The following is a 25607-nucleotide window of genomic DNA, read 5'->3' as shown; positions in this document are numbered from 1 at the left end:
ACGATGTTGGTTACCGTACTCCTCCGAAACGGCTTAACCGATTTTTAACAAATTTTATATGCGTATTCAGTAGGTCTGAGGATCAACTAACATCTATTTTTCATACCCCTAAGTTTTAAAAGTATCTCACACTAAAGAAATATTTTATTTTTTGGACGATTTTTTTTTGTTTTCAACTAGAAATAATTTATAAGGGAAAACAACGTTTGCTGGGTCAGCTAGTATAGATATAAAAAGACAAACGCCTCTTATAGTAATTTATTTAAATCTTTGTTTCGCGGGGGGAAAGACAATAATATTCAAGATATATTCATACAAATACTATTCTGCGCGGGAATCGAATCCGCAACACGACGCGCACAGGTTTGGGGTGGTGACCTCAACCAGTCTGCTGTCAATGCAGTCAAACAATACACAAAGTGTAGTTATAGTGTGTGATAATTTGTAATGCTGATGCTGGATGGTAGCCATAGAAGCTCCGCAATAAAACGATACTAATACTAACGATACCCCATCGAGTTTGTATTTTTTAATTTGTCTACACAAATATTTTGATTTTAGAAAAAAACGCAATCTAAATTAAAAGTTGTTTGACAAAGATCTTGTTTTCAATGCTTGTTGTTACCACAATCGTGCGTCCGACTTTACTATCTAATAATATGTAAAACATGTAGAAAGTCGTGTATTCGTTTGTAATCCCGTAATTAAGTATTACATCAGAGCAGTAAAAGCATTTCCTTGCAACAACAATAGGTAAGATGCGATTATGTTTTGTTTTGTTCAGTTGCAAATACGGGACCAACACGAATTGGTGTTAGATTGATTTTTTTTTCATGAGCTCGGATGAATCGCCGAAATGAATTAGTTTATTCTGTAGCTATTATATAGTACTTTTCTACCTTATTTTTGATTATTTTGAGCTTTATGATGTCGACATTTTCAGGTTGATTATCTGCAGAAGTATTTAATAAAAAGATTGTTTAGAATTATCTTACGAAATAAAATGACAAAACAAAAAAGACGTTTAAGTTTATTTAAAATAGTTTTTTTTTATACCCATTCCATCGTTAATAATCATATTGGCCATGATTATGTACTTACTTTTAATATTTTTTCGTAAAGTGGCTGCAATTACAACTCTCCGTTTATGACCGTTCATAAGATACAGCCAGGCGATAGAGTTTGACGGATGAACAGAGAAATATCATCAGAACCTTTAGTAATGAGGTTGCGTTTCCGTTCTTTTTGGGTACAGAACCCTAAGAAACACACCTAGCCAATACAATAACCCAATAAGACAACCAATTTCTATCACATTTTCAAAAAACATTAAGAATATTCCCGCTGGTCATATTTTGCTAGAGTTCTTATTTCAAGTGCTTATATATTCCGAATAAGTGTCGTTTCTCGGCTAACATGAATACCCGTTTATTTATAACGTCGGTAACCTAACAGTTTTCGATGTTCGCTGCAACTTGAGATTCTCAAGGGATCTGCTGTATACAAAATGTATTTTATAACCGAAATGGGGAATAGCATGCTTTGATGCACTGCGTCAATGTAGACATAGTATAGATAGAGTCTAGCAGTAAACCTACTGGACTACGAACTCAAAGGTTATAGGATCAAATCCCGGTACGCACAAGTCTTTCGAATTCGTAAATAATATCACTTGCTAAAACCTGTGGAAAAACATTTTGAGAAACCAGCACACCTAAGAACTTTTCAAGGGTGTTTTTCCAGTCACGTCAGAGTAAGGAATATTGCTACGGGCGGTTTAACCAGTATTCACATTTCTTGTCATCTTATTTCTGGGTACAATAAGTATCCATAACGGTTTTCCCTCAGTTTTCTTTAACGAATCATTTTTTTTTTTAAATATGAAGACTCAGTCTTGGCTGAATACGGTATCCGCTTTCAAATTAAGGTAAATCGAACGATATATTTCAATTCATGTTGCCGAGAAATTTCAGTTTAATCTGGTTACGCCTAAACTAAAGCGAAGTTACCTGTCGGTATATCCTTGTCTAGAATCTAGGCAGAATTTCATACAAATCCGCTTTACTGTCAGAATGTGAACTAGTACATGCGTGTGCTTTCGAGGTACAGGTGCTGTAATAATACGTACGAAATATATTTATTATACATGAAACTGTGTTGGGCGCTATTGTGAACTTAATTTGAATGCATGGATAGCCAAGTGGTTGAGCTAACCAAATCCACTGTACGCAATGTGTCATGAGGTTGATCCCCGCATTGGGCGAAAGTTTGTATGATCCACGAATGCTTGTCCTGAGTCTGGGTGGTATAGTGCTTGTAAGGAACGACTGACTGACTTGAAAGGAATAAATATCTAGGTTACATGGAGGTAGTCGGTTTAAAAAAAACCAGTCGAATTGATAACCTACTCCTTTTTTGAAGTCGGTTAAAAAGAAAGAAAGAAGACTTTTTTGTTTATATTCTCTATCAAATTATTGTCCTATAGATTTATAGGGCCTGTACTGAAAGGCCTTTAAAACCTTTATGTTGTGGAAGCTAGACACCGAATACATTGCGTATAGTCGCGTCTCGCTTCCACAGTGAGCTGCCGTTCTGCCTTTAATGACAAAGTTAGCGAGCCGTGTGTAAATAAATTATTTAGAATATTTTAGAACCTTTGTTTGATATAATTCAGTGTCACCGAGCGTGTAATATTTTTATTCAACACTTTATATTGAATTAACATCGCTATATAAACCATAAAAACATATTTTATCAAACAATCGACTCGTAAAAACAAATGTCGCATAAACTCAACGTTTAGAATTTTTATTCTCACTCTGAATAGAATCGTCGCAGGTCATTATCATAAACAAAACGCCGATATCAGATAAAAATAAAAGTGACGTTAAATTTTAATACCGTTTACGTCAAAACATTGACGAGAGTTGTTGTATAGAATGACGTTATTTACTATGTTACAAGAAAAAGTTTATTTTTTATAGCTTTAGCTACGATACGCTTAGCTACGATACGTCTTTACTTCTCTCTCCTATTAGACAAACTAATAACGTCTATAAAAATTAACATCATTTTTGCTGTGATAAAGAGGCCGCTCTACACTGTGTGGTGCGCTCCACAACTGCAATAATATTAATTTAAGCTTTTATAGTGGGCCAGTCTATATAGTATAGTGGGACTCTAATGTCCCACGACTGGGCAAATTCCTCCCCACTCTTCTTCCACGTGTCTCTCTCACGTATTAATATGGTTTAGTATATTATAATCACTTACCTCGAGTACTTACAGCGATAATTGATGAACTAATCAACGCTTTATCATAGATTAATGTGTACCTATAATTTGTTTCCGTGTAAGTGCTAATTTGGATTAAGGTAAAGTCATAACCATTGTTCAGAAGTTGAATTAAGCACAATAAAGTAAAACTACTTTAGATTCTCCTAAGAATTTGATCATCTGTGTAAATTTTCCGTCTTACTTCATATATTATGTGAATATATTCAAAAACGAAAATTGCCATTACGATGAAGCTGAAATCTACTGACTAAAAAGTTGGAAATTGATTTACCACGAAGTCAGGAGATTACTAAAGATACAAAGATACTAAACAAGTGTAATACTCGTAAACAAGGTCGGTAAGCTTTATATTTATGGTCGGACCTCCTATTTATTTTGTTCGTAGATATCGCATTAATTTTAATAGGATTTACGTCGTGCCACAAAGGAAATTCAAAGGTCGCTCGCCCATTAAAATTTGTGAAGACAATAACACGGTAGACATTTTTTGGGTCAGTATAAGTATAATTAATTGGGTGATTTTGGTTTCGCGTTTGGTGGTTGATACCGCGGTTGATTACCGTTGGTAGAAGTTGAGCTAACGAACTACAATAGCTGTGATGTGATGGACGTGAAACAACTGAAAAGGTTCAATATGGCTTTTACTTATCTTGGCAGATATCCTATCACCATGTTAAGTATACGGCAGCTCTTTCTCTCCTATAGCGGTGTCTTTCTTTAATAAATGCTATTAACGCTTTAGGACAGTGATGGTAGGCGAAGATACCAAGATTTATGACAAAATAATCATTCAGTTATTAGCACAAAAGCGAGTGACACATGAGAAGTGAAACAATATAATATTTAATTTAGAATAACGTCATTTTTTGGGACTTGAATTCAGACGTCATTTTTATCAAAAATATCGTTAAAAATTACACAATATGAAAATGTGTAACGAATGTTTCTACAGAAAATTGCCTCGTAAAATGACTTTAGCAGGAACACGTTCAAGTTGAATAGTAGTAATTTTGTTTTCTCATACGAATGAGCTCGATCTACGTGGTTCATTCCTTTCCGAGCGGGTCCATGTTGAAATACGCTAGTTTTGTTGCAATAATGCGAATTGTAAAGGTACAGTACTTGCTTCGTTACACTAGATATTTGTCGCAATCATAAGTTATAAAAGCGAGCGGCTATTGCTATTAGTACATGTAGAAGATTTTTGTAAAATGCTGTTATCATTTTAGAGTTTGGTACCCAAAAAGGGAAGATGAGAAACACGACTAGTGAGACGTGTCCGTCCGTCACCAGGCTGTATCACATGAACCGTGACTGCTATAGAAACAGTTAAAATTTTCAAAGATAATTTATTTATATTGACGGTGTAACAAAAAAAAAACTGAAGACAAAGATCAAGGTTATATAAGTTTTCCACATTATAGCCACAAATTTTAATGATGCCTGAGTTATATGTAAGAATTGTGTGACCGTTGTACACGATATATTTTTTAGTCTTAACACGCTCTTCCATCTCATAAACTTAAGATTGAAAGTGTTAAAACACAACACATACATTTCTATCTTGGCTACAATCTACATAACAGCAAAATCATTTTTATTACGTCGTCTGCGAACTTTTCTAGAAATTGTCTAGACTGCACGCGATAATTGGATAGTTAACAAGAAAAGGGTTCTGTGAAAATGGACGACGAAGTCACAAACTTTGAGTTAACTCTTGACTTTGACAAAGATTAACAATTATATTTTAGTGATTTGTGATTGTTGATAGCTTTCTTTATCTAACTACAGTTCTAAGAAAAGCTTAATTACGGTCATAAAAACATATTTTTTATCTTTTTATTTATTTAGACTAACATATCGTAACAATATCCTTTGTTTGTTGTATGTTCATTGTTTTTAATTAAATCATTCCTACATTATTCCTACCAGCAGACAATAAATTAATAACTCATAAAATTTCCCGATACTTTGCTCCACCGCTAACGAGTTGTCGCTTCGCTCTTCGCCATGACACACAAGACTCTGTGTCACATGGTGTCTAGTAATTTATCTCCAAGACTTGGATACGTGATATAGGAAATTTACACAGTGTTCAGTAACAGGAAAACGAGCAGTGTGCGAATTCCGAATGGGTAAATTATTAACGAAGCTGGATTTATGTGGAAAGTTGGTTCGATCGCGTCCGAAACTAGCGTAGTTTGTTTGGAAACTTCTTCGTAGCTGCCATCATCGGCTTCTCATCTCCGAACACAGTTTTTGATAGAAAACAAATATTTTAACAGTCTTGTATTCCCGACTTTTGATCTTGAGGTTAATGGAAGTAAATTTCATAGAGTTTGTTTGGAAGTCGAAAGTTGGGTTTATTTTAATATAGTAACGCTTATTATTTACAGCCTTCAGTATCTTCTTCTTGTGTCTGTTCTATGGACCTCTTAAAGAAATGGGAGAGAAAAGTATAGCCGCTTCCTACGCAGTGTTGTGCGTTGTCACGGCTGAACTGCAATAATATTGCTTTGAGAGGATGGCTGCAGCCCCCCCCCCGGGGTAGCTTCGAAAGCGGAACGTTGATAAGCGTTGTATAGTGGGCTGGTATAGTGTAGTAAATCTTGGTTTCTCAATGGTTTCTCCGGTTGTCATTTTTGTTTCACACTTTTCGTATACATAAACATTGGAGAGAGTAGTACTCTAGAACCAACAACTATAACAACAATTTACTGCTCAATATACATAAACATTGCCATTTTAAAATTACAGAAGATCCACAATATCTAGTTATTATCTAGTTAGCACCCAAAGTATTCAGTTAATATTACAAGCTTCTTATTCAAACCCAGCTTTTGGACTAAATAACAGAAGCTATTCTAAAACAAAGACCATTAGTCAGTGCAACGGACAGCCGACAAATCTTGCGCGCAACGTTACGTGACGCAACACTACAAACGCCTGCAACGCAACGCGATGCGCAACAAATAAACAGAGAACTGACAATGTCTGCTTTGAAATTTTACTCGGAATCGTGGGACATGCAGACTTATGTCTAGTGTCAGTGTGCAACTGTAGTTATGGGCTTGGTTTTTATGCAGATGTTAATCTTAACATTATTTTATTTTGTAACGTTAATGTTGGATGAATATAAGCAGTTTTGTTTCATTCGACTTAACGTTATTTCTCGTTTGATTTTACTGCTTGCAATCGCTTCTTATGGGGAATATGCATGTTTTTTTTTTTTTTTTTTAAATGTTTCTACTAGTTATTACATTACCAAACATACAAATATCACGTCCAAAATATAAACTATTATGCAAAAAATTAAATATTAAAATCGCGCTCAATTTAAACGCGGCCATTTTGGCGCGCTTGCTCGTGACGTCACCATTACACGAGTTCGATGTCAACAGCAAAGTGATTGGTTTACAAAATTACCAAAAAATAAATAAAGTGAGTGAATATCGACTTAATTACCATGGAAAAGCACAAAAAACCATATTATAAATATTGTGTCGTTCCTATGTGTCCAAATAACGTCAACACTGCACCTGACAAAGTGTATTTCCTTATGCCGAAAGGTGAAAATCTAAGGAAAAAGTGGTGCAAGGCGATGAGAAGAGACAATGTATCGTGTTTGAGCTGTTTATACTGTTGTGAAGATCATTTCAATGTAAGTAAGGATATCAAAGAAGTAAAATACATATACAAATCATTCTTACTTTTACCTACCTACTTGTTTTGTTTACAAACCTCTACAAAACATAACCTAGTTTACAAAAAGTTGTAAAGATATTATTAAAAATTCTTATTCGATATTCTAAATTTATCTTTATGTATGTATAAATCTGGATTTGAAGCGAAATACGTGGCCATCATAAACACGTCGATTTTCGGAAGATTATCCGACAGCGCTTTTACGAAACCGGTTTCAGTCATTCTCTAAGTCCTTCTTCACAATTAATTAATATTTTGAACACATAAAACTATTAACTTAAGATAAAAAAACAGCGACACAATACAATAACAATTATTCCTCCAAAAAGAAACCATACAAATAGCTTGTTGACAGCAGACGTCTCGTGTAAAACTGACGTCACGTTTTGTTCCACCAATAGTGTTGCGTTTCGAAAATTTGCGCGGTAATTTCAAAACAGCCACTTTTTGATGATTAAATTTCATTATTAAATTAAAATAAATTCTAAAAATAATTGTATAGTGTGTTTTCAGTAGCAATAAATATTACAAAAAAAAATATTTTGTCCATATTTAAGTCACGTGCATATTCCCCATTACCAAAATAGCTGTCGCCCGCGACTTCTTCCGCGTGGTTAGAAGATACAAGTTATGATTTATACCTGTCCTGTTTTTTCCACATTTTCCATTGTATCTTCGCTCCTATTAGTCGCAGCGTAATGTTATATAGCTTAAAACCTACCTCCTAACAATTAATATAGCAACACGTACTGCAACAAGATTTGCAACAAATAAAGAACATAAACCAACCCGAATCAGATCAGCTGGGACAACGCCAAATGGTAACATTAGGCTAATATTTGATACACATTAGCATGTTACTGTAAAGTTTCAGCTGTCTCAGACACTGCCTAGATTTCATCTGTTATATACCGCATAATGTATGGCAAATGCCTCATGACGTCGCATCGCTTCAAAATGAAAGAAGTTTGTGAAGTATCTTCAATCTTACTTTGCCATCCAGTATACCAGTTATACTTGATGCTAAAGTCAGATTCGTCTCGAAATAACTGAAATAATAGACTAAAGAGAAATGTGATATCAACATACGACTATGTATAATTAAAAACACAAATTTTAAAAGCAATTTAAATCAACCTAGTAAATTGATTAAAAACACATGTCGTGGTGGCCTTCCGGTTCTATGCATGATGTGGAGGTTCGATCTAAAAATAATTACTGTTGGACTAGTTACAATACATTTCTTACATTCATAACAGCCCCATTATCCACATTAATTAGCCCCTCAACATTCTCCTTACCATACTTACCTTAATATTTAACAAATTCATGATGCAATTTTACGTGCCTGAACACCACGAACTTATCTATTCATGCACCTGACGTCAAAACTTACCCACACCTAGTAATACACCGCAGTGATGCTGAACTTGATATGAACTTTAATTAAAAACTTGCTTGGATACGTGTAGTTGTAATTACGTTCTAAAAACGGAGCGAGAGAGTAAACTTTCCTATTTAATATGCTGGATAAGGTGATTGAAATACTTGTCTTGTTTATAGTATTTTGATGGGGTGAGGCGTTAGGTTTAGATCTGTTTATCTAACATTTTTTATACAGTATTTTTTTCGGGGTTTTCCGCTTTGGCTTGAGCAGAAAGGAGCCACCCATATTCCTCCCTTTGCCCTTCATGTACCGGGACCACGGTAACCTTTTCGGAGAAAATCACTATCCTAGCAGGCATCAGCCCTATTGGGCTTCAAAGAGCTCTTCTTCGGACAACTCGATGGGCTTCACAGAGCTTTACACTTTACTTACTGGTATATATGAGTAATGTATTTGACTTGTTGTTTTTAAGATGATCTTTTAATCAGCTATGTAATACAGCTCTTGGAAAAGGGCATTTCTTTTTCCTCTTTCTACCATCCACCTGTCCTATCTCAGAGACGCTGCTCTATGCCGTGACCAACTTCAACAACTGCAATATTATTTTGTTAGGAGTTTGGTTGTTTGTTTTATGGTTGTATGATCGAGTAGATTATTTATTTAAAACTACCCAAAGGCAGTTCGGTTTTGATACATCAACGTGTGAACAAAAAGAAAGTACTTGACTTACAAATAATAATCGTTTTTCCGCTATAAGTACAAAAAAAATGAACCTCAGTCGAGGAAGTCCGTAAAACTATTAGTATAAATAAATGTCGCACGATAAAGACTTGGCAATTAGTTATTTTAGAATAAACGAGATTACCTCTTTAACTTTGGCCGGATTTACAGCGAGCTTGCCGTTTCAATTAGGCTAAATCACTCATGAAACTAATTAATCTGTAATGGTAATTAGCGCAAATCTGTTCTGACGCGCCGTATTGTTCCAAGAATGTTTGTTACAATGACGATATTTTGTATCTCATAAATTGTGATTCTTGGTAGATGGTTATTTTCTGATAAAACTTATTACATATTTGATTTCAAGACGATTTATTTAATTGAAAAAACAAACTGGTTAATTAGAATTTCTTTGAAATTACATGAAAAGGCGACATACCGCCACTGCTGAAATACCTCGCTCCCAAATCCATCAACAATATACCTATCCATATAAGTTAAACCAATATATTTCTTCCAGGTCAAAATGCGGCTACTACTATTCCTGCTAGCCGTACCCTGCATCGTGGGTCAACAGCAATGGGTACCCTGTTCGGAGCTGAACGACGACCTTCGTTACCCCTGCCGGTGTAAGGTCCAAGTCGACAGAGCACTGCAGCTGAGGATCCTGATGAATTGCGACAGGGTGGTGTTCCCTGGGGACTTCCCTTCCCTGCCTTATGGAGCCCCGATCATATCATTCAGTCAAAGGTTCGCTGGACAACAGACTTTGCCGACACAGGTCAGTTAAACCAAGAATATAGAAACATTCTTCCTAGAAATTGCAATATTATGCTTGCTGAGACCATTCAGGGATGAATAATGCGTAATAGAATATGCAATAGATAAAGACAAGCATTTGTGTGATTCACGAACGGTATACTCGATGTTTGTGGAAACCCGCGACACAAGTATCAAATTACTTAGCCAGGTAGTCATTATTTTAAAAAGCAATAAGAATAAAGAAAAATCTATAAGTTGTAATTATCGCGTTGTGGGTATCAATATTGGCTTTAAAGACACGATACATTCTGCACGTTTGTATTTCAACTTCCTTTCACTACCTAAACAAAAACTAGTAAAATTGTTTTACTTGGAATAATGAAAACTGCATAAGGAACGTACGTCGCTCGGCCATCCACGTCCGTGGTCGGAGTCAAAGGTCTTTATTTCGGAATCAGAGCATGTTCCTACTTTACATTTTACTCACATTTGATCTTTAAATGCAACGTTAGTGCAAGTGCTTCCAGAAAATGGACGTGTGATTTTTGTATGAGTCAGATCACACCTGTGTTCTTTGACGGTATTGGCAGGGTCGTTTTTACAATTACGTGCAGTTTCTGTTTCTGGGTGAAAACTTGAATGTAAAGTTGATATTGATACCTATAACACGAAAATTATTGTTTCCTTTTTCCTTAAACTCCTCAACCTCTATTCAGGAGACCTCCCTGGATATGTCTATGTCGCCGATAGATATTTTTGATTACACCACTTTCTTATTTTTTATTATAGTCCAGTGAAGTTAAAAATCGAATCAGAATACACAATAGGTACATTGAATTGGACTTTCTAGCATGATGGGGCTTATTATGAGATTAAGCAAGCCGGTCTTAACAATTCTTGTCTTAATATTTAACTTCTATTGAGTAGAATATCGTATCCTATTGAAGACATGTACACATATTTTAAAAGCCAATCCAAAATAAACACAACATGGAGTAATAAACTAACAACATTTTCACCTAATACACAAGATAAATTGCAACAAATCGGTTCACATTAATCGCGGTATGCGTTCGGATGGGTTTCTATTTGCGAGAGAATCACGCGATTGTTCATGATCTGATAACCGCAGTCGCGGGACGGAACGAGTGGACTGATTGCATGATTTGCTGCCGGTACTAAATGTGTTAGTGTTATTGAGCTTCGACTGTCGTGTGTTACAATAGTAGATTGTAGGTTTAAATCTGAAAGGATTGCTAAATTTTAATGATTTAAAAAAAGAAATGACTTTGCATTACTGTTATATACTGGAGTCGTGAAACAATGAAAATGATTATCGGAGGACTACTTTAAAAAACCGTTTTCTAGAGACTATCTGTTGGGCTACCTACGCCGTACTGACTGCACTGTTGAAAAACTTTAATACATGATACTGATCTATATTCCACAATGACCATGGTCTCAAAATGTATATTTATAACCACACAATATAAAAAAACAAATTTAATATCAAGTGCATATTGAAAAAAAATTACCGAACGAGAAAATCCAAATTTTAATATATGCATAACAATTTGATCACGTTGGGTCAAAAACAAAAATCCATTAAACCTCATTAAATAGTTCAAAGGAAAGTGCAATGATATTAAAATTTTAATGTGCAATCAATTTGTGGAATGTGGAATCATGCGGCGTTTCCCATTTCAGCGCGGTGGTTGTATTTATCGCCTCATTTGTTTTATCTGACGTAACAGCCCTTATTGTGACGTCAGAGAGCATACGCGCTTGAATTTATAACGATTCGAATATGCTAAGTGTGTAACGAAATATCGGAGGTTAATTTCTGATCATTTTCAGATAATGATGTTCGAAAACACGGACCTTCATTTATTTATTTATTTATTTATTTATTTATTGAATAGAATAGAACGGTAAAAACCAATTACACTACTCATATACACATAAAACATAACTTATCAACATCAGTAACTTATATCTAATCGGCACAACATACGAAATTTAAATATAAATTGAAGATACAAGGAAATACAAGAAAATTCATGCTTGTTAAAAATTTTGTATGCAACCTCATTGTTCAATATGACAGCACGTTAGGTGCTTTATGTACATCAATAATAGCTTGAACGCACAATTAGTTCTATTATGATCAACTAAAAATCTTTGTTTGGTCTAAAGCTAAATTAAAAAATCAACCATTTTTATTCAGACTGTTTGACGTGCTCTAGGAATTGGTTCTACATGAATCCTATTGGCCCACTTCCCCATTATGAATATAATATCGTCCGCTTACGAAACTAGTTCGGTTTACAAAGTTTGCCTTAGTTTTTGTACAACTTTACGGACGATGACTACTTCAGAATACTTTCTGCATTTCTAATGGCTGATTCTATTATATAGGATAAAGTTTTTGAAAGCATTTCCCAAAGTTTTCATGAATAATACTTAAGGGATGTTTTCAAGAAGTAAGTTTTGTCAATTTGGTTTGGAATATTCTAGAATTATCTTGACCTAAATAAAGATGGTTTTCAACATGTCAGAATGTTCCGCTGAGTTTGTCAGCTTTGCTCGAGAGAAAAATAAAAATTTCTGAGAAGGACTTTGGTGGTACCTAAATAATTAGAAGCAGGCTACCTAGTATTGTGAAAAAAATAAGTTTTTGCAAAAGACATCCACTTTAAAATGTAAAAAATAACGGAGTATAGATGGTGTTGTTGGAAACGGCCTGAAAAAAGTAGCCAAAAAGATTTGAAGACCCTTTTGAATTCAATTTTAGTAACCCTTCCACTGAACATGAAATCTTCAAAGTATTTATATTTATATAATTTCCTTCACAGATATTCTCCTCATACGGTCTCCCATTAAAGGAACTCGACTTCTCCCACAATAGTTTACGAAGGTTACCAGACAGGCTTCTAGCCGGTGTAAGAGGCAACATCACAAGACTGGCGCTATCAGACAACCTGCTTGGTGACAACCTGAACCCTATATTCTCAACAGCTGAACTCCATAATCTGCCAGCTTTGGAAGAACTCGACTTAAGTGGTAACAGTATTCGAGGGTTGGAAGAAGGACTTCTCATCGGTTGTGAGGTCTTAAAGGTATTTACATTGCCTTATTACATTTTTTTACTGAACATGGTCTTTGCCGTTATACCCTTGTGTAATGTACATCGAATAAATAATTTATGGGTATCACAATGTCATTTTCTATAACTGTCATAGTAATTAATATATTGCGCAGTTTTTTCGATTTTGCAAAATTATTTGATATAATGGTTTAACCACGCGTAAAATTTGCGTTGCCCAGATCGCCCTATGAATTTTGTTATTTAGCTTCAGCTTTATGATTTAGGATGATTCATTTTTGTCAAAGTTCAGCGATTTCACTGCAAATGCAGAACAAAACACCACATAAAATTTAATTTATTATATAATTCCTTTTTACTATACTTAATTATGTAAAAGAGCGTTCAAATAAAAATTAAAGTTCGTTTTGTAACCACACGTTTTCTCGGCAGGTCTTACGGATGGACCGTAACAACATGAACTATGTTCCTTCATCTTCGTTAAACGGACCGCAAATGTTGAAAGTTCTCTCTCTGAGGGAAAACAGAATAGGTAAGATTTTATTTTGTTAACAAATGACGTCTTTAAAGTATATATTAAAGTAACGAGGTGTTGTAGCATTTTTTGTATTTATGAGATCAATCTACTTTCAAACCTAAGAGATCTTTTAAAGCTTTTCGAGAGAGACATGGATTAACAATACCACAGGTATATCAACGAGAAATGAAGTTTTTAAAGACAAAATAAAACATACAACCGACTTACAATTAAAATTACTAAGCCAAACCTGATAATTTTTTATTCTACAAAATGACAGCTATTTTACGTTAAATTTAATAAATCGGTTTATCCAGTCCGAAGTTACAGTCCGGAGTGAACAAATAAATAAAAAAAAAATTGAGAACCTCCTTTTGAAGTCAATTGAAAATAGCAGCAACATATTTACTGTACTTATTTTATCTTTGTCATTTCAGCACTAATACGCCAAGGATCCTTCGTGTCACAAAAATCCTTAGAAGAAATTGACCTACATGCGAACATGATTTCAACGATCGAAGGTGGAGCTTTTATAGGTCTCGGTGATTTACAGACTCTTGATCTGGGTCGCAATAGACTTTCCAAGTTCAACAGCGATGTTTTCCAAGGGGCAGAAAATTTAGAAAAGTTGGACCTCTCAGAAAACTTTATAACAGACTTCCCAACAGTCGCGATGAAATCATTTGTCGCTTTAAAACACTTGAACCTTTCCAGCAATATGATCACGGTGAGTCCGATCGGAGTTTTTAGAAGTTTGTTGTTCCTTGTTATTTGTATTATGATCGAAAATCAAGTTTCACTGATCCCTCGTTAACGCTTTTTCCCTCGAAAGACGAGTAACGTAATTGTAAATCTTTATTTATTTTGTTTGTGATATTAATAATACCCATCTGTTGCGTGTTATTTCCTTATTCAAATTACCGTTTGATAACGCGACAAGATACTCAATCTTCCAGAAATTTGCGAACCTGTAATTTCTCGTTAACAAGTTAATCAACCCCTTTGACACGGAAACTAATATCGGCGTTAATAACTGATTGAACATTAATTCGGAACATTTTAGCCTCAATTGGCGTTTGGGAATGTAATAATATCCTGGGACAACTCACACACGGTTATCTGATCCCAAGCTAAGCAGAGCTTGTGTTATGGTAACCAGACAACTGATAAACTTACTTATATATTTCTAAATACATACATATTATAGATAAATTACACCCAGACACCAGAACAAATGATCATGCTCATCACACAACATTTGTCCTGGGCGGGAATCGAACCCACGACCTGCGGTATAGCAGTCAGGGTCACTAACCACTAGACCAACAGGCCCGTCGTGTATGTATCTGGTTTATGGAACGATTTCCATAATTTGGAATGTGTGATATATTTTAACTTTTGCTTTATAGTATAAAAAAGAAACAAACTTAAGAATATTCTATAGGCATTGTTTGTAATATAAAATAAATAAATGATTAAAACTTTTTTTATTTATTTATTTTAGACCATTGACAACAGTCACTTGAACCCGCTGATTTCTCTTGAAGTCCTGGACCTCAGCAGGAACAACCTCGTGAAGCTGACTCCTGGCACGTTTGTTGGCCTGACCGAGTTACGGTATTTGGACGTCGGCGTTAACGCGCTACGCACAGTGAGTATCATATGACATATCAGCAATAACGCTATTGTCATCAAATATATTGTGTATGACTTATATTACGTATCTGTTCTAGGAATCGTGGCTGTTATTACACAATGCGATATTATTATAGCTGTCAATCCATCCTTTGAGTATCCTAATCATTATGCTTAGTGCCTGAGTTACGTAATTCAATACAAGTTGCTGAATGGTTTATGAGCTTACATTCATCAATTGATTTATGTTCTTTCAGGTCGAAGACGATGCCTTCGATGGACTCACAAGCCTCGAGACTCTTCTTCTTCGAGACAACAACATCCTCCTCATCCCGGCCACAGCTCTTTCTCGCTTACCCAGTCTTGTTTCGGTCCATCTAGGATACAACAGAGTCACAGCCCTATCAAGTGATATATTAAAATCCGTCTCAGATATGGTCACTTCACTAGTCCTCTCAAGAAATGTTATAAGGGAGTTACCGCCTGCGGCATTCGATCACTTCAAAACTTTGCACCATTTAGATCTGTCAGGAAATCTACTAAACTCAATAAGCGCGGAAGTGTTTAGTGGATTAGAACAATCACTCCAGTTTCTGTCTATAAGCCAAAACAGAATCCTCGAGTTTGTTGGCGAACCGCTTAAGTTTATTAATCTGTGGTTCTTAGATATCTCAGATAATCAAATTTCAGAAATACCAGTCGAAGCATTCCAATTTATTCCGAGTCTATCGCATTTAAATTTAAGTAGAAACTCACATATGAGCGTTCTTCACCAAAATGTTTTCCAACATAATCAAGCACTATTGACTATTGATTTAAGTAACGTTGGACTGAAAGCACTCCCAGTCAATTTGTTCTCTAAAAACCTTAACCTGGAACGAATCTATTTATCCAACAACCTTCTACAAGAAGTTTCCGAAAACTCGTTTAAAAATCTTAGGAATTTGACACATTTGGATTTGTCTTATAATAACATAGTAAATATAAGAACACCAGCCTTTGTAAACGTTATGTCTATACAATATTTATCTCTAAAGGGTAACCAGTTGAACGCATTTAAGGGGGAGTTCTTCAACACCGGAACGAGCCTCGAAGTTATAGATCTTTCTGACAACCAACTCAGTTACTTGTTCCCGTCCTCGTTTAAAATCCACCCTCGCTTGAGAGAAATAATACTTACCAACAATAAGTTCAACTTCTTCCCGTCAGAACTTATAAGTACTTTACAATATCTTGAATTAGTGGATTTGTCTGGCAATGCTCTGAAGAACGTAGACGAACTTGATTTCGCTCGTCTTCCAAAATTAAGGACTATTTTGTTAGCAAGGAACGAACTTGAGACGATAAGCGAAATGGCTTTCCATAACTCTACGCAAATTCAGTATTTGGATCTGTCAAATAATAAAATAGATCGTCTGGGCGATAGACTGTTTGAAGGACTTATTCGGTTAGAAGTTTTGAACTTAGGTGGAAACTTGCTCACTGAACTACCTGAAAATATATTTGAACGATCAAGGTTACACATGCTCGAGAAAATTGTTTTAAGTAGAAACTTATTTGAGCACCCTCCACTAAGAGCTTTGCAAAAGCAGTATTTCTTCGTATCATCAGTAGATTTATCTCACAATCAAATTATCGATATTCCAGCCGAAGATAGTGTTATGGTGAATATTAAGAAGTTAGATTTGTCTTATAATCCCCTTTCTGAAAAGACAATCAATAATGTGCTTACTGAGCCGAAAACAGTGCGAGATTTGAATCTTGCAGGAACTGGAATTAAATCCTTCGGTCAGCTCGAAACACCATTTTTACACAACTTAAATTTGTCCTTCAATAACATTACTAAATTATCTGAAAAAACTTTTACCAGAACGACCCTGTTAGAGTCATTGGACCTCTCGCAAAATCAAATTACTGACGTTACAGGTTCGCTAGCTGTGTCGTGGCCTAAACTTAAAAACCTTCTACGACTTAATATATCTGGTAACCCAATGGTCATGATAATGGATGGAAACTTCGAGAACCTTTCCTCACTGCGAGTCTTAGACATTGGTAACTTAGAAAAATGTACTAGAATTGAGAAAAATGCTTTTAGGTCTCTCCCGAATTTAGTAGAACTAAGAGCTTACGGATATCCTAGGTTAGGATATTTTGATGTTCAGGGTGCGCTACAGTATTTACTTGCGTTGGAGAAATTAGATGTTGAAGTAAAAGATACGACTATTGGCCCTGATCAATTACATACGACATTACATCCGCGTTTAGAAGAGTTAGGTATCAGAGGGTCACGGCTAAAAACTGTGTCTTCGGGAGTATTAGCTGGTTTAAAGGCACCATCAATTACCGTGAAGTTTAGGAACACATCTGTCACAAGTTTGCCACCTGCTCTGCTTTTCCCGTTGCCGAGGTCTTCACAAATAACTATAGATGTAGCTGGAAGTCAGTTGACAACTTTACAGCCTCAGTTATTAGTATCATTAGATGATCGACGCGCAGATTTGTCAATGTTTGGTTTAGATACCAACCCTATTCGTTGCGATTGTAATGCTCGAGCACTTAGAAGGTGGTTGCCAAATGTAGGTGTGAATGACGTCAGATGTGAATCACCTGACCATTTGTCAGGATTCTTGTTAGTTGAAATAGGTGACGATGAATTGACATGTGAAACTAGACGAAGAACTACGGCAACATCTTCAAGTAGCATTTCTACTACTCCCCCTCCTCGACTAGTCCGTACTTCATCAGAGCCTGATATCATTTGGTCCGTAGCACCTTCACACGATCGACCAAAGATGGGAGGTGAGCCAAAAGGCGCCCCAGTAGTTGGGGTAGCAACATCGAACAACGATGATAACCTCATTATTGGTATTGTGGGTGGTGTGGTTGCATTTATAGCCATTTTGATTGTAGCGATTTGTATAGTAAGGTTAAGAATGACATCGACTTCATACAGGGGAGGTCCTTTGGCTAACAGTCCAACTGGCGGTGCTCCACCAATGTGGGGTCCTCCATGGCCAGGTTACGCTGGCACTTTGCCTCCCCCATCTATTTCTAATGCAACCTTGCCACACAAGATGCAGTCCGGACCTGGATCCGTCCGATACTTGGCGCAGCCACCTCCCGCGCCATACTTCATTAGCTTACCACCTCATGACGATAAAATATATCGATAGGATTTGTATCACTTTAGTGTTTAAGATAAAAAACAAGGTAGGTTTTGTAAATATATAGACATTCTACTAAAGAAACTCATATCGTAATTATAATGAAGTAAAATTGCGCCTTCAACTTGTGCAAAGCTCATATCGTTGTAGATATCATTTAAACCCGACTAATGTTGTAAGCAAATGTGTAATATAACAATTCCGTAACGGCTTCTATTGTATGACTCGGACTAGGTTTGAATGCATCTAGTCAACACCGACAGACTTTAACGTAGCTTACTCTGAATAATAAATAGCCTAGAGAACTGGTTTAATATACTTGTGCTTAAGTGAAATAGGGCAAAATTATATTTCTGTAAAATAGTATTTATATCAAGTTTAAGCGATGCGCAAAATTGACCATAATTCATAATTTTGTTTGGATGTGGCGAGCCTTCATCGATTTTGCGCATTACTAACATTATTTTGTTAATGATTTAGTATTAACTAACAATATTTTTGAAATAAAATACTTTAAGATTATGTGCTTGTTTGATTATCCGTTTTTTCTCCACATTAATAAGGTTATCATATCATACAACGGCCTTTTTACTAGGGAAAATACTGTGTGCATATTTATTTGTCTACTTTGAAAAGTAAGGCATCTTAACGAGTACCATTAAAAATTAGCCCACATGAGCGATCAGAGACATGTAGCTCGCATCCGCACGCATCTCGCATTCCGAAGTAAACAGAATTAAGAAACGCAGCGCCTTCGAGCATAACTCTCATTAACTTTCAAAAGAAACTTCTTTTCTTTTTTGAGACTTTATTTTTGTTTCGCCGACGTTTTGGAAAATTAGAAGTTTTTACGGTGAATGTTATTTGGCATGTTGTTTGACAACCCTAAGTTCTTGGACACCTCAAATAAAAGATCAAAATTCCGAAGAAGAAAACAATCTAAAAACTCAATTAAAAAAAAACAAGTTTATGATCTGCTTAATTGTTTACAAATATATCCAACATAATGGTAAAATTGTACTTCGAGATTCATTAAAGAAGAAAAAGGTTTTTTAACGTTTATCATAATTTGAATTAAATGCTGAAAATAGTCTTCTGGTCAACCCAACACAAATTGACATCACTTGACAAGGGATTAAATTGGGCAGCCCTAAAAGAGTTCGGAAATCATTGATCAGGAAATTTGCATAAAACCTTGTCAGAGCGTGTCATTTTTTGTCGACGCGTAAATGGAAATAGGTCTTGCAAACAATGTTGCGAGGACGCGATGAGAGTATTCCGAAATTGAATTGTCGCTCACGCTGATTTGATGAACGGCATTTTGGGCGAGTTCTGCTGTAGAGTCATAGACCGCATACAGCGTCACGACGTACGGTGCGTGCTAATGTTATGAAATGATATTTTAAATTCTGTTAGTACAAAATCACTTTAAAAGTCCCTTTTTTAAGTCGCTGAAGACGACATTTCCTCGCGTTTGTGTCATTCACGGACGCTAGGCCTGATTCTGGCTGTCTGAAAACCCCTACGACACAAGCATTAAATTCTCTGCTGCGGGAGTTGATTTTAGGCGATCTGGAGACTGCTTTACTGACACACGCAGAAGTCAGCGTGTGTCAGTATATAACAATCTGTGCTATATAAACAATCTGGGCTGTAAGCGGTCTCTAATCTATATAGGCTAATACGGCCTTATTTGCATGTGATGTATACCTAATAACATCTACTCCAATGCCATGTAGATACTAGTATACACCTAGGTATAGTTGGCTAATCTACTAAGGACAATTGCAGAAACGGAGCAATACCGGTAATTAATTAAAGCTCTGACAATAACATGATTGGAATATTATGTAAAGCTATTTAACAGGTTAATTTGATATACAAACATGCATTATAGTATAGATATATTATATGATGAACTTTACATAAATTATATTAGCATTTAAACTTTTCACAATTTTAGTAGGTAAGTCTATATTTTATCCGACAAAGAAAGTCATCAGATATCTTAAAACATTTTTGGGACAAATTACTTTAATTTTTTATTACCTTTAATTGCCTTCTCTTAAATAATATGTCTAGCTTCAAATAGTTCAATAAATTCTTCAGCTCTATAAAACGTCCAAGATCATTAATTAAACTAAGAATGAAATTAGCTAAAGAAAAGATAATTTTCTGACTTTTTGCTCCACCGAATAAAGTATGAGAACTAAGGTAATAAAAGTGTGATCAAACTAAGTATTGTGATCAGAACAATTGATATTTTTTTCTTGTTTTAATGGTTTTATTCTGGAAAAGTCTTAATGGCTATAAGTTTTTAGGTTAATATCAATATTTTCAGTCTTAATCTAATTTGCCAAGTTTAGAAGCATGATTAACTTAACCTGTTGACAAACTGAAACGGATCCCTACTTTAATTGGTCAACAAGAGTAACATTTTAAAGACAATTACCAATATTTTTTCGCATATCAAAGTTTGAGACTGCGAACAGCGTATTACGTTTAGTTTTATCCTCTTACAAATATATTCATAAAAGCTTATATTTCACAAAATATACAATACGACAAACCCATACATAGGTACAGATATCAAGAAAAAAAAACATGAGGAACAATAACGCACTTTATACACGAGGTCGCAAATAACTGGAACTTTGACTCTCCTACGACACATTTATACAAACCTTTTATGAGTTTACGAAGCGGTAGTCGCTTGGCTATCGGATACGTAATCGCCTTCTGTATAAAAGACCTTAATTGAAAAACAATAATACGCTTGTTTACACTCCGCCGGGTCCGGCCATATATTGGTATTTGTAAGATTATCTTACATCAATAACAAAACATTATCAACAGATTTTCCTCGTTGTAATGTATTGACTTTCGTTTTCTCGTGAAAGACAATACTGTAATCTGTGAGGCTGGGATGCTGTTACAGCTATTCTGGAGATATTCCGAGAATTTTTCCGGAAGTATCTTTAAGACTGGGAGAAATCGTATAGTACATAGCTATTTATGAATATCTCCTACAGAAATATTTAGTTTTACATTTGTTTTATAAAATCGTATCGTATAGAAGTTTAAAAATAAAAGACTAGAAAACTTATTAAAACATTAATTACGCGACAAGTCGGTTTGGTGGCAATAGGGTTTTTGACTAAATTTAAATAAACCTATCTAAATGATAATAATATAAACCTGTTTAATCCGTCAGATAGATTTCCACAAAATATTGGAAATGTATTTTTCATTTTATCACATCTTCAAATTTAAGGAAGGGTAAATGCACTTCAGGTGATTTTTGGATTTATGGAGTTTCTTGCCGGTTCTTCTCCATAAGAGTGACACCTTGGAACCGCGCAACTAGAGCCATCACCTTAACGTTTTGAAAGTGCCTGAAAAACGGCCTACTTGAAATAAAAACTTTTGATTTTGATTTTGATTTTTTTAACCAAACATCATTTTAAAAAGAGCACTGTAAAGTACTTATCCAATATATTTTGGAAACAGACTTTTACTGTCAAATGCTCTATTATTTCAACTATACAGGACAAAGGGAATTTACCGAAGATACCGTAAAAAACTACTCGTATGTAATCAACACTTACATACGAGACAGCTGATTCCAATTCTCCTACAATTTTCAAAACAGAACTGAATTTTCGAGCAAGAGCTCATATTGTAACCAAAAAAATCTAGCAAAAACTCTACACGCATTTTTAATGGAATACGAAATGGCAATGTTGTTCAAACTCAGCCGGATTTCAGTAGCACCACATGGAATATCAATTTATCATCACCGGTATACGATTAGAGGTTAAATGATTTTACACGTTTTTGATTGTTATTAGAGAATTTTTATTGATGAAAACAAAGTTTGGAATCTAACTAACGTGGTTGGTGAGTTAAATAATAAAAAAACAATCCCACTAATGTTATAAAGTCCAAAGTTTGTGAGTGTGTATGTTTGTTACTTCTTCACGTCAATATGGCTGTACCGAGTTTAATGAAATTTCGTATGGAGTTAGCTAACATCCTGGAATAACACATAGGTACGATTTAGTACGAGAAAATATCTTGTTTCCTAACCAGGCGGACGAAGTCACGGGTAACAGCTAGTTAATAATAAATATAGGTCAAGTATGACACGGTTTCGCGACAAATGAATCGAAAAAGTCTAATGATAAGCAAATCAGGAAAAATTTGACAAATCAAATTGGTACCTAACCCAGGTGTCTAGCGATCACAGATTTTAGAGCTTGAGTACAGGCTTAGGTGGGTCTGTTTTTACTTTTTGGACGGTATTCTAGAAACATGCAAGTTTTGAGGCTTATACTGCCTCGTATCTCACAAAAAAGTTGTTTCAAAATATGTCAAAGTAACATTCAATATCTCATTTGATTTTTGGGGTTATTTTTTTTCAAGGCAGAAATAAATAGAATGAAGAAATGTTTTTAGTTCTTGTACCTATAAGCTGTAGTTATATAAGTTGTTGAGACATGTAGTTGATTCTTATTCGCTAACCAACCACGAGTTCGTGTTTCGATTCGGTCACAAAATTGGATTTCCAGTTACAGTTTTTTCACCAATAGCCTGCGGTTACAATTTGTTTCAATGTAGAGTAGTGTAATTTATTTTATCTGCCGTATACACTGTATGTACAAAAAATAATAATACTGTCACGTTTTGATACTGTTCTGGCCTGGGTTATATGTTACAAAAAATCGAAAACTGTTCAAGTGCCACAATCTGCCAGATCTAGTGTGTTCCGTAGATGTAGGCAAAAAATTAAGTGTTCTCTTTTATTTTTTTGAAACAAAGTTATATTGCTTAGTTTATGTCGTTATTTTTATGTTTGTTGATTTCAATTGTCTATTAACAAGCTTATACAAGCCCTAGTCTAGTCAAAAATCTACAAAAACAAATTAGGGTACCTACCGAAAGAAAAAAGTAGTCCATACTGAACTGACGTTTTACCAATAAAAGCTCTCTTTGTAACCAAAAATGAGGTTATCACGAATTGCAGACCTGTTCGACTGATGTTTGTTTAAAAATAACGTTCGTACGTAAATTCATAGATTCAATAAACGTAGCTGTCGTGCTGAAGTGTTTGCTGAACTATCAAAGTTATGTTGTGAATCTGAGAGAGTTGCGACTTGCATGGATAAGTAAGTTTGGGAGATGTGTAAATTATGTAAGCAGGAAAGTTCAATATTTTTTTTTTTATAAAGTTAAATTAAGAAAAATGCCAGTGATGAATTATATATATATATATATATATATATTGTTGAGGTTATATATATCTATATATGCTTCAGAATTCTGTATAATTATTTAAACAGCTCGGTAGGATAAAAGCATAACATAAAGAGCATCTCAATAACGCCCTGTTCTAAAGAGTGCGGACGCCGTAAAAATTATTGGAAGATGAAAAAGCGCTCTCTTTTTTAACCTTTACAAACATAAGTCATTCGGCGAAAAAATAATCTTCAATTCAAGGTTTAAGTGCACAGCTGGCCGTTACATAAAAAACTTCGACACAATTTACAATCGCCATATTCAATAGCAAAAGATATCACAAAATCGTCTATTCATTACTTGACAAAATGTTTCCATTTGGGATATTATTTTTTTATAAATATGGCGGACAAAATCTAAATTCGAAGGTCTCGATTTAAAACGGATCAAATTATTTGGACGGTGCTAATCTTATGCGGAAATTGAAGACGACCCTCACGCTACGAGCTTTGTGCTATAGCGGTAAAATACTATTTGTGCAGTAATTGGTTTTCTCTTTGTGTATAATATTCTAAAGTCAGATCAATTCATCCATGATTCGTATTTTCAAAGCGAAGAAGTCTAACTGACAATGTCGAATTCACCCAAGCAACGAAATACTTCAATAATTTCCTTTACTCTATTCTTGCAAAGAAACTTCTTAGAATATTTACATCGGGTTATGTATGGTTTCGTTCCTGTTGACATAGCAAGATAACATGCTAAACGTTTGTCTATCCTTACAAGCTCAACGTATTTCCAATGCCCAGACAAACATAACCAAGTGTTCAATTAATAATGACGTATACATACTAGATGATATGAGAACCATCTCATACATGTTACTCCAACGTGCAATGAAGTCAAAGTTTTGGCGCCAAATTAACTGTTTAATATTTGAACTAGTTGGGCTCAATCAACGAGCTGTGTAACTTTATAATATGAACAATGATGTAACGTGTCGGGAGAAGAAATTTATAGTCTGTTAGTCGAACTAAATTGGCATGCCATCATCATCATTGTCATCACCAATAATCATCTTAGCCTTTTCCTAACTCGGCTTTGAGTCTTTCTGGATGCATCTAAGTACCAGTGTTTTACTAGAGTCAACTATCTATCTGACCTCCTCATCCCAGTTACTTGAGCAACACAATACCCCTTAGTTGAACTGGTCGTCAGACTTTTAAGCTTTTGACTGCAAAAAAGCCGGGTTCCACTATTGAATGTGCCTTCCGGAATTCATTACGACATAGGTGGTTCCATCCAAGGTCCGACTGCATCAAGTATAGCTTAACTTATGATCGTTTGTGCAGTTGAAGCCATAAGATCCTCTACACCTCATTGGTAAGTGAGATTGCCAAAAAAGGGACACAAATCTATGTACATAACATTGACATGTTTGACACTCCCACTTTGAAACCGCCCAACCGATTTTGACGTGACTTAGTATGGGATAAATAAATCTCCAAGGGATGATATAAGCAATTTTTGGCGTGAAAGAGATGGTTGCTTGCTTTGTTTCGAGTTTATTTTTTAGCATTATCCTAGATTTTATATCACTTAGATAGTTGCTTAGGTAGAGTGAAATTAATTCCTACCAGTACTCCAGTCGCCTAAAGCCACACAACATTTAGAAACGCAATCTCGATGTCTGTAATAAAAGCGTTGGTAATGTCGCAATTTATTAGAAAAGCGAGTTTTATGGAGCAATTTTTCAACAATCATTCGCACCGCTGCACACCATTGCGTGTGATAGGTGCTTCTTTGAGAAAGCACCGCCTACACGGCCGATGGTGTTCAAATTTATAGCAAAACCATTTATATGGTTTATGGCTTTAGGTTTGTTGATCGACCGTACATAATTCTGAATTAAAAGATTATTGATTTGATTAAGTTTAATAACGCGAGTTGTATGTGTTAGGGGCTGTGGTAAGGAGCCATCTTCATGAGTTATTATGGCAACTTACCTTTGATAGACAAGTGATTTTCTATAAGCTTTAGCCATGATCGAAGTTGCAAATGTTAATAGGTTTTTAG

The 25607-nt window shown here is 35.2% G+C and overlaps 1 protein-coding gene across 1 annotated transcript in view; it reads left to right on the top strand.

Moving 5' to 3' along the window:
• Nucleotides 1-18815, top strand: part of LOC113505789 (protein artichoke) — a 104532-nt gene extending 85717 nt beyond the window's left edge. Inside the window, exons 3-8 of the mRNA XM_026888610.1 lie at nt 9630-9890; nt 12727-12990; nt 13410-13509; nt 13932-14221; nt 14999-15145; nt 15387-18815. Coding sequence (XP_026744411.1) covers nt 9636-9890; nt 12727-12990; nt 13410-13509; nt 13932-14221; nt 14999-15145; nt 15387-18302 — 3972 coding nt within the window. The 5' untranslated portion in view covers nt 9630-9635 and the 3' untranslated portion in view covers nt 18303-18815. The remainder of the gene's footprint in view (nt 1-9629; nt 9891-12726; nt 12991-13409; nt 13510-13931; nt 14222-14998; nt 15146-15386) is intronic.
• The last annotated feature ends 6792 nt before the right edge of the window (nt 18816-25607 follow it).

The sequence above is a fragment of the Trichoplusia ni genome, chromosome 27 (assembly GCF_003590095.1).
Source record: "Trichoplusia ni isolate ovarian cell line Hi5 chromosome 27, tn1, whole genome shotgun sequence".
Taxonomy (NCBI): domain Eukaryota; kingdom Metazoa; phylum Arthropoda; class Insecta; order Lepidoptera; family Noctuidae; genus Trichoplusia; species Trichoplusia ni.
This window is presented reverse-complemented; position numbering and strand designations above follow the sequence as displayed.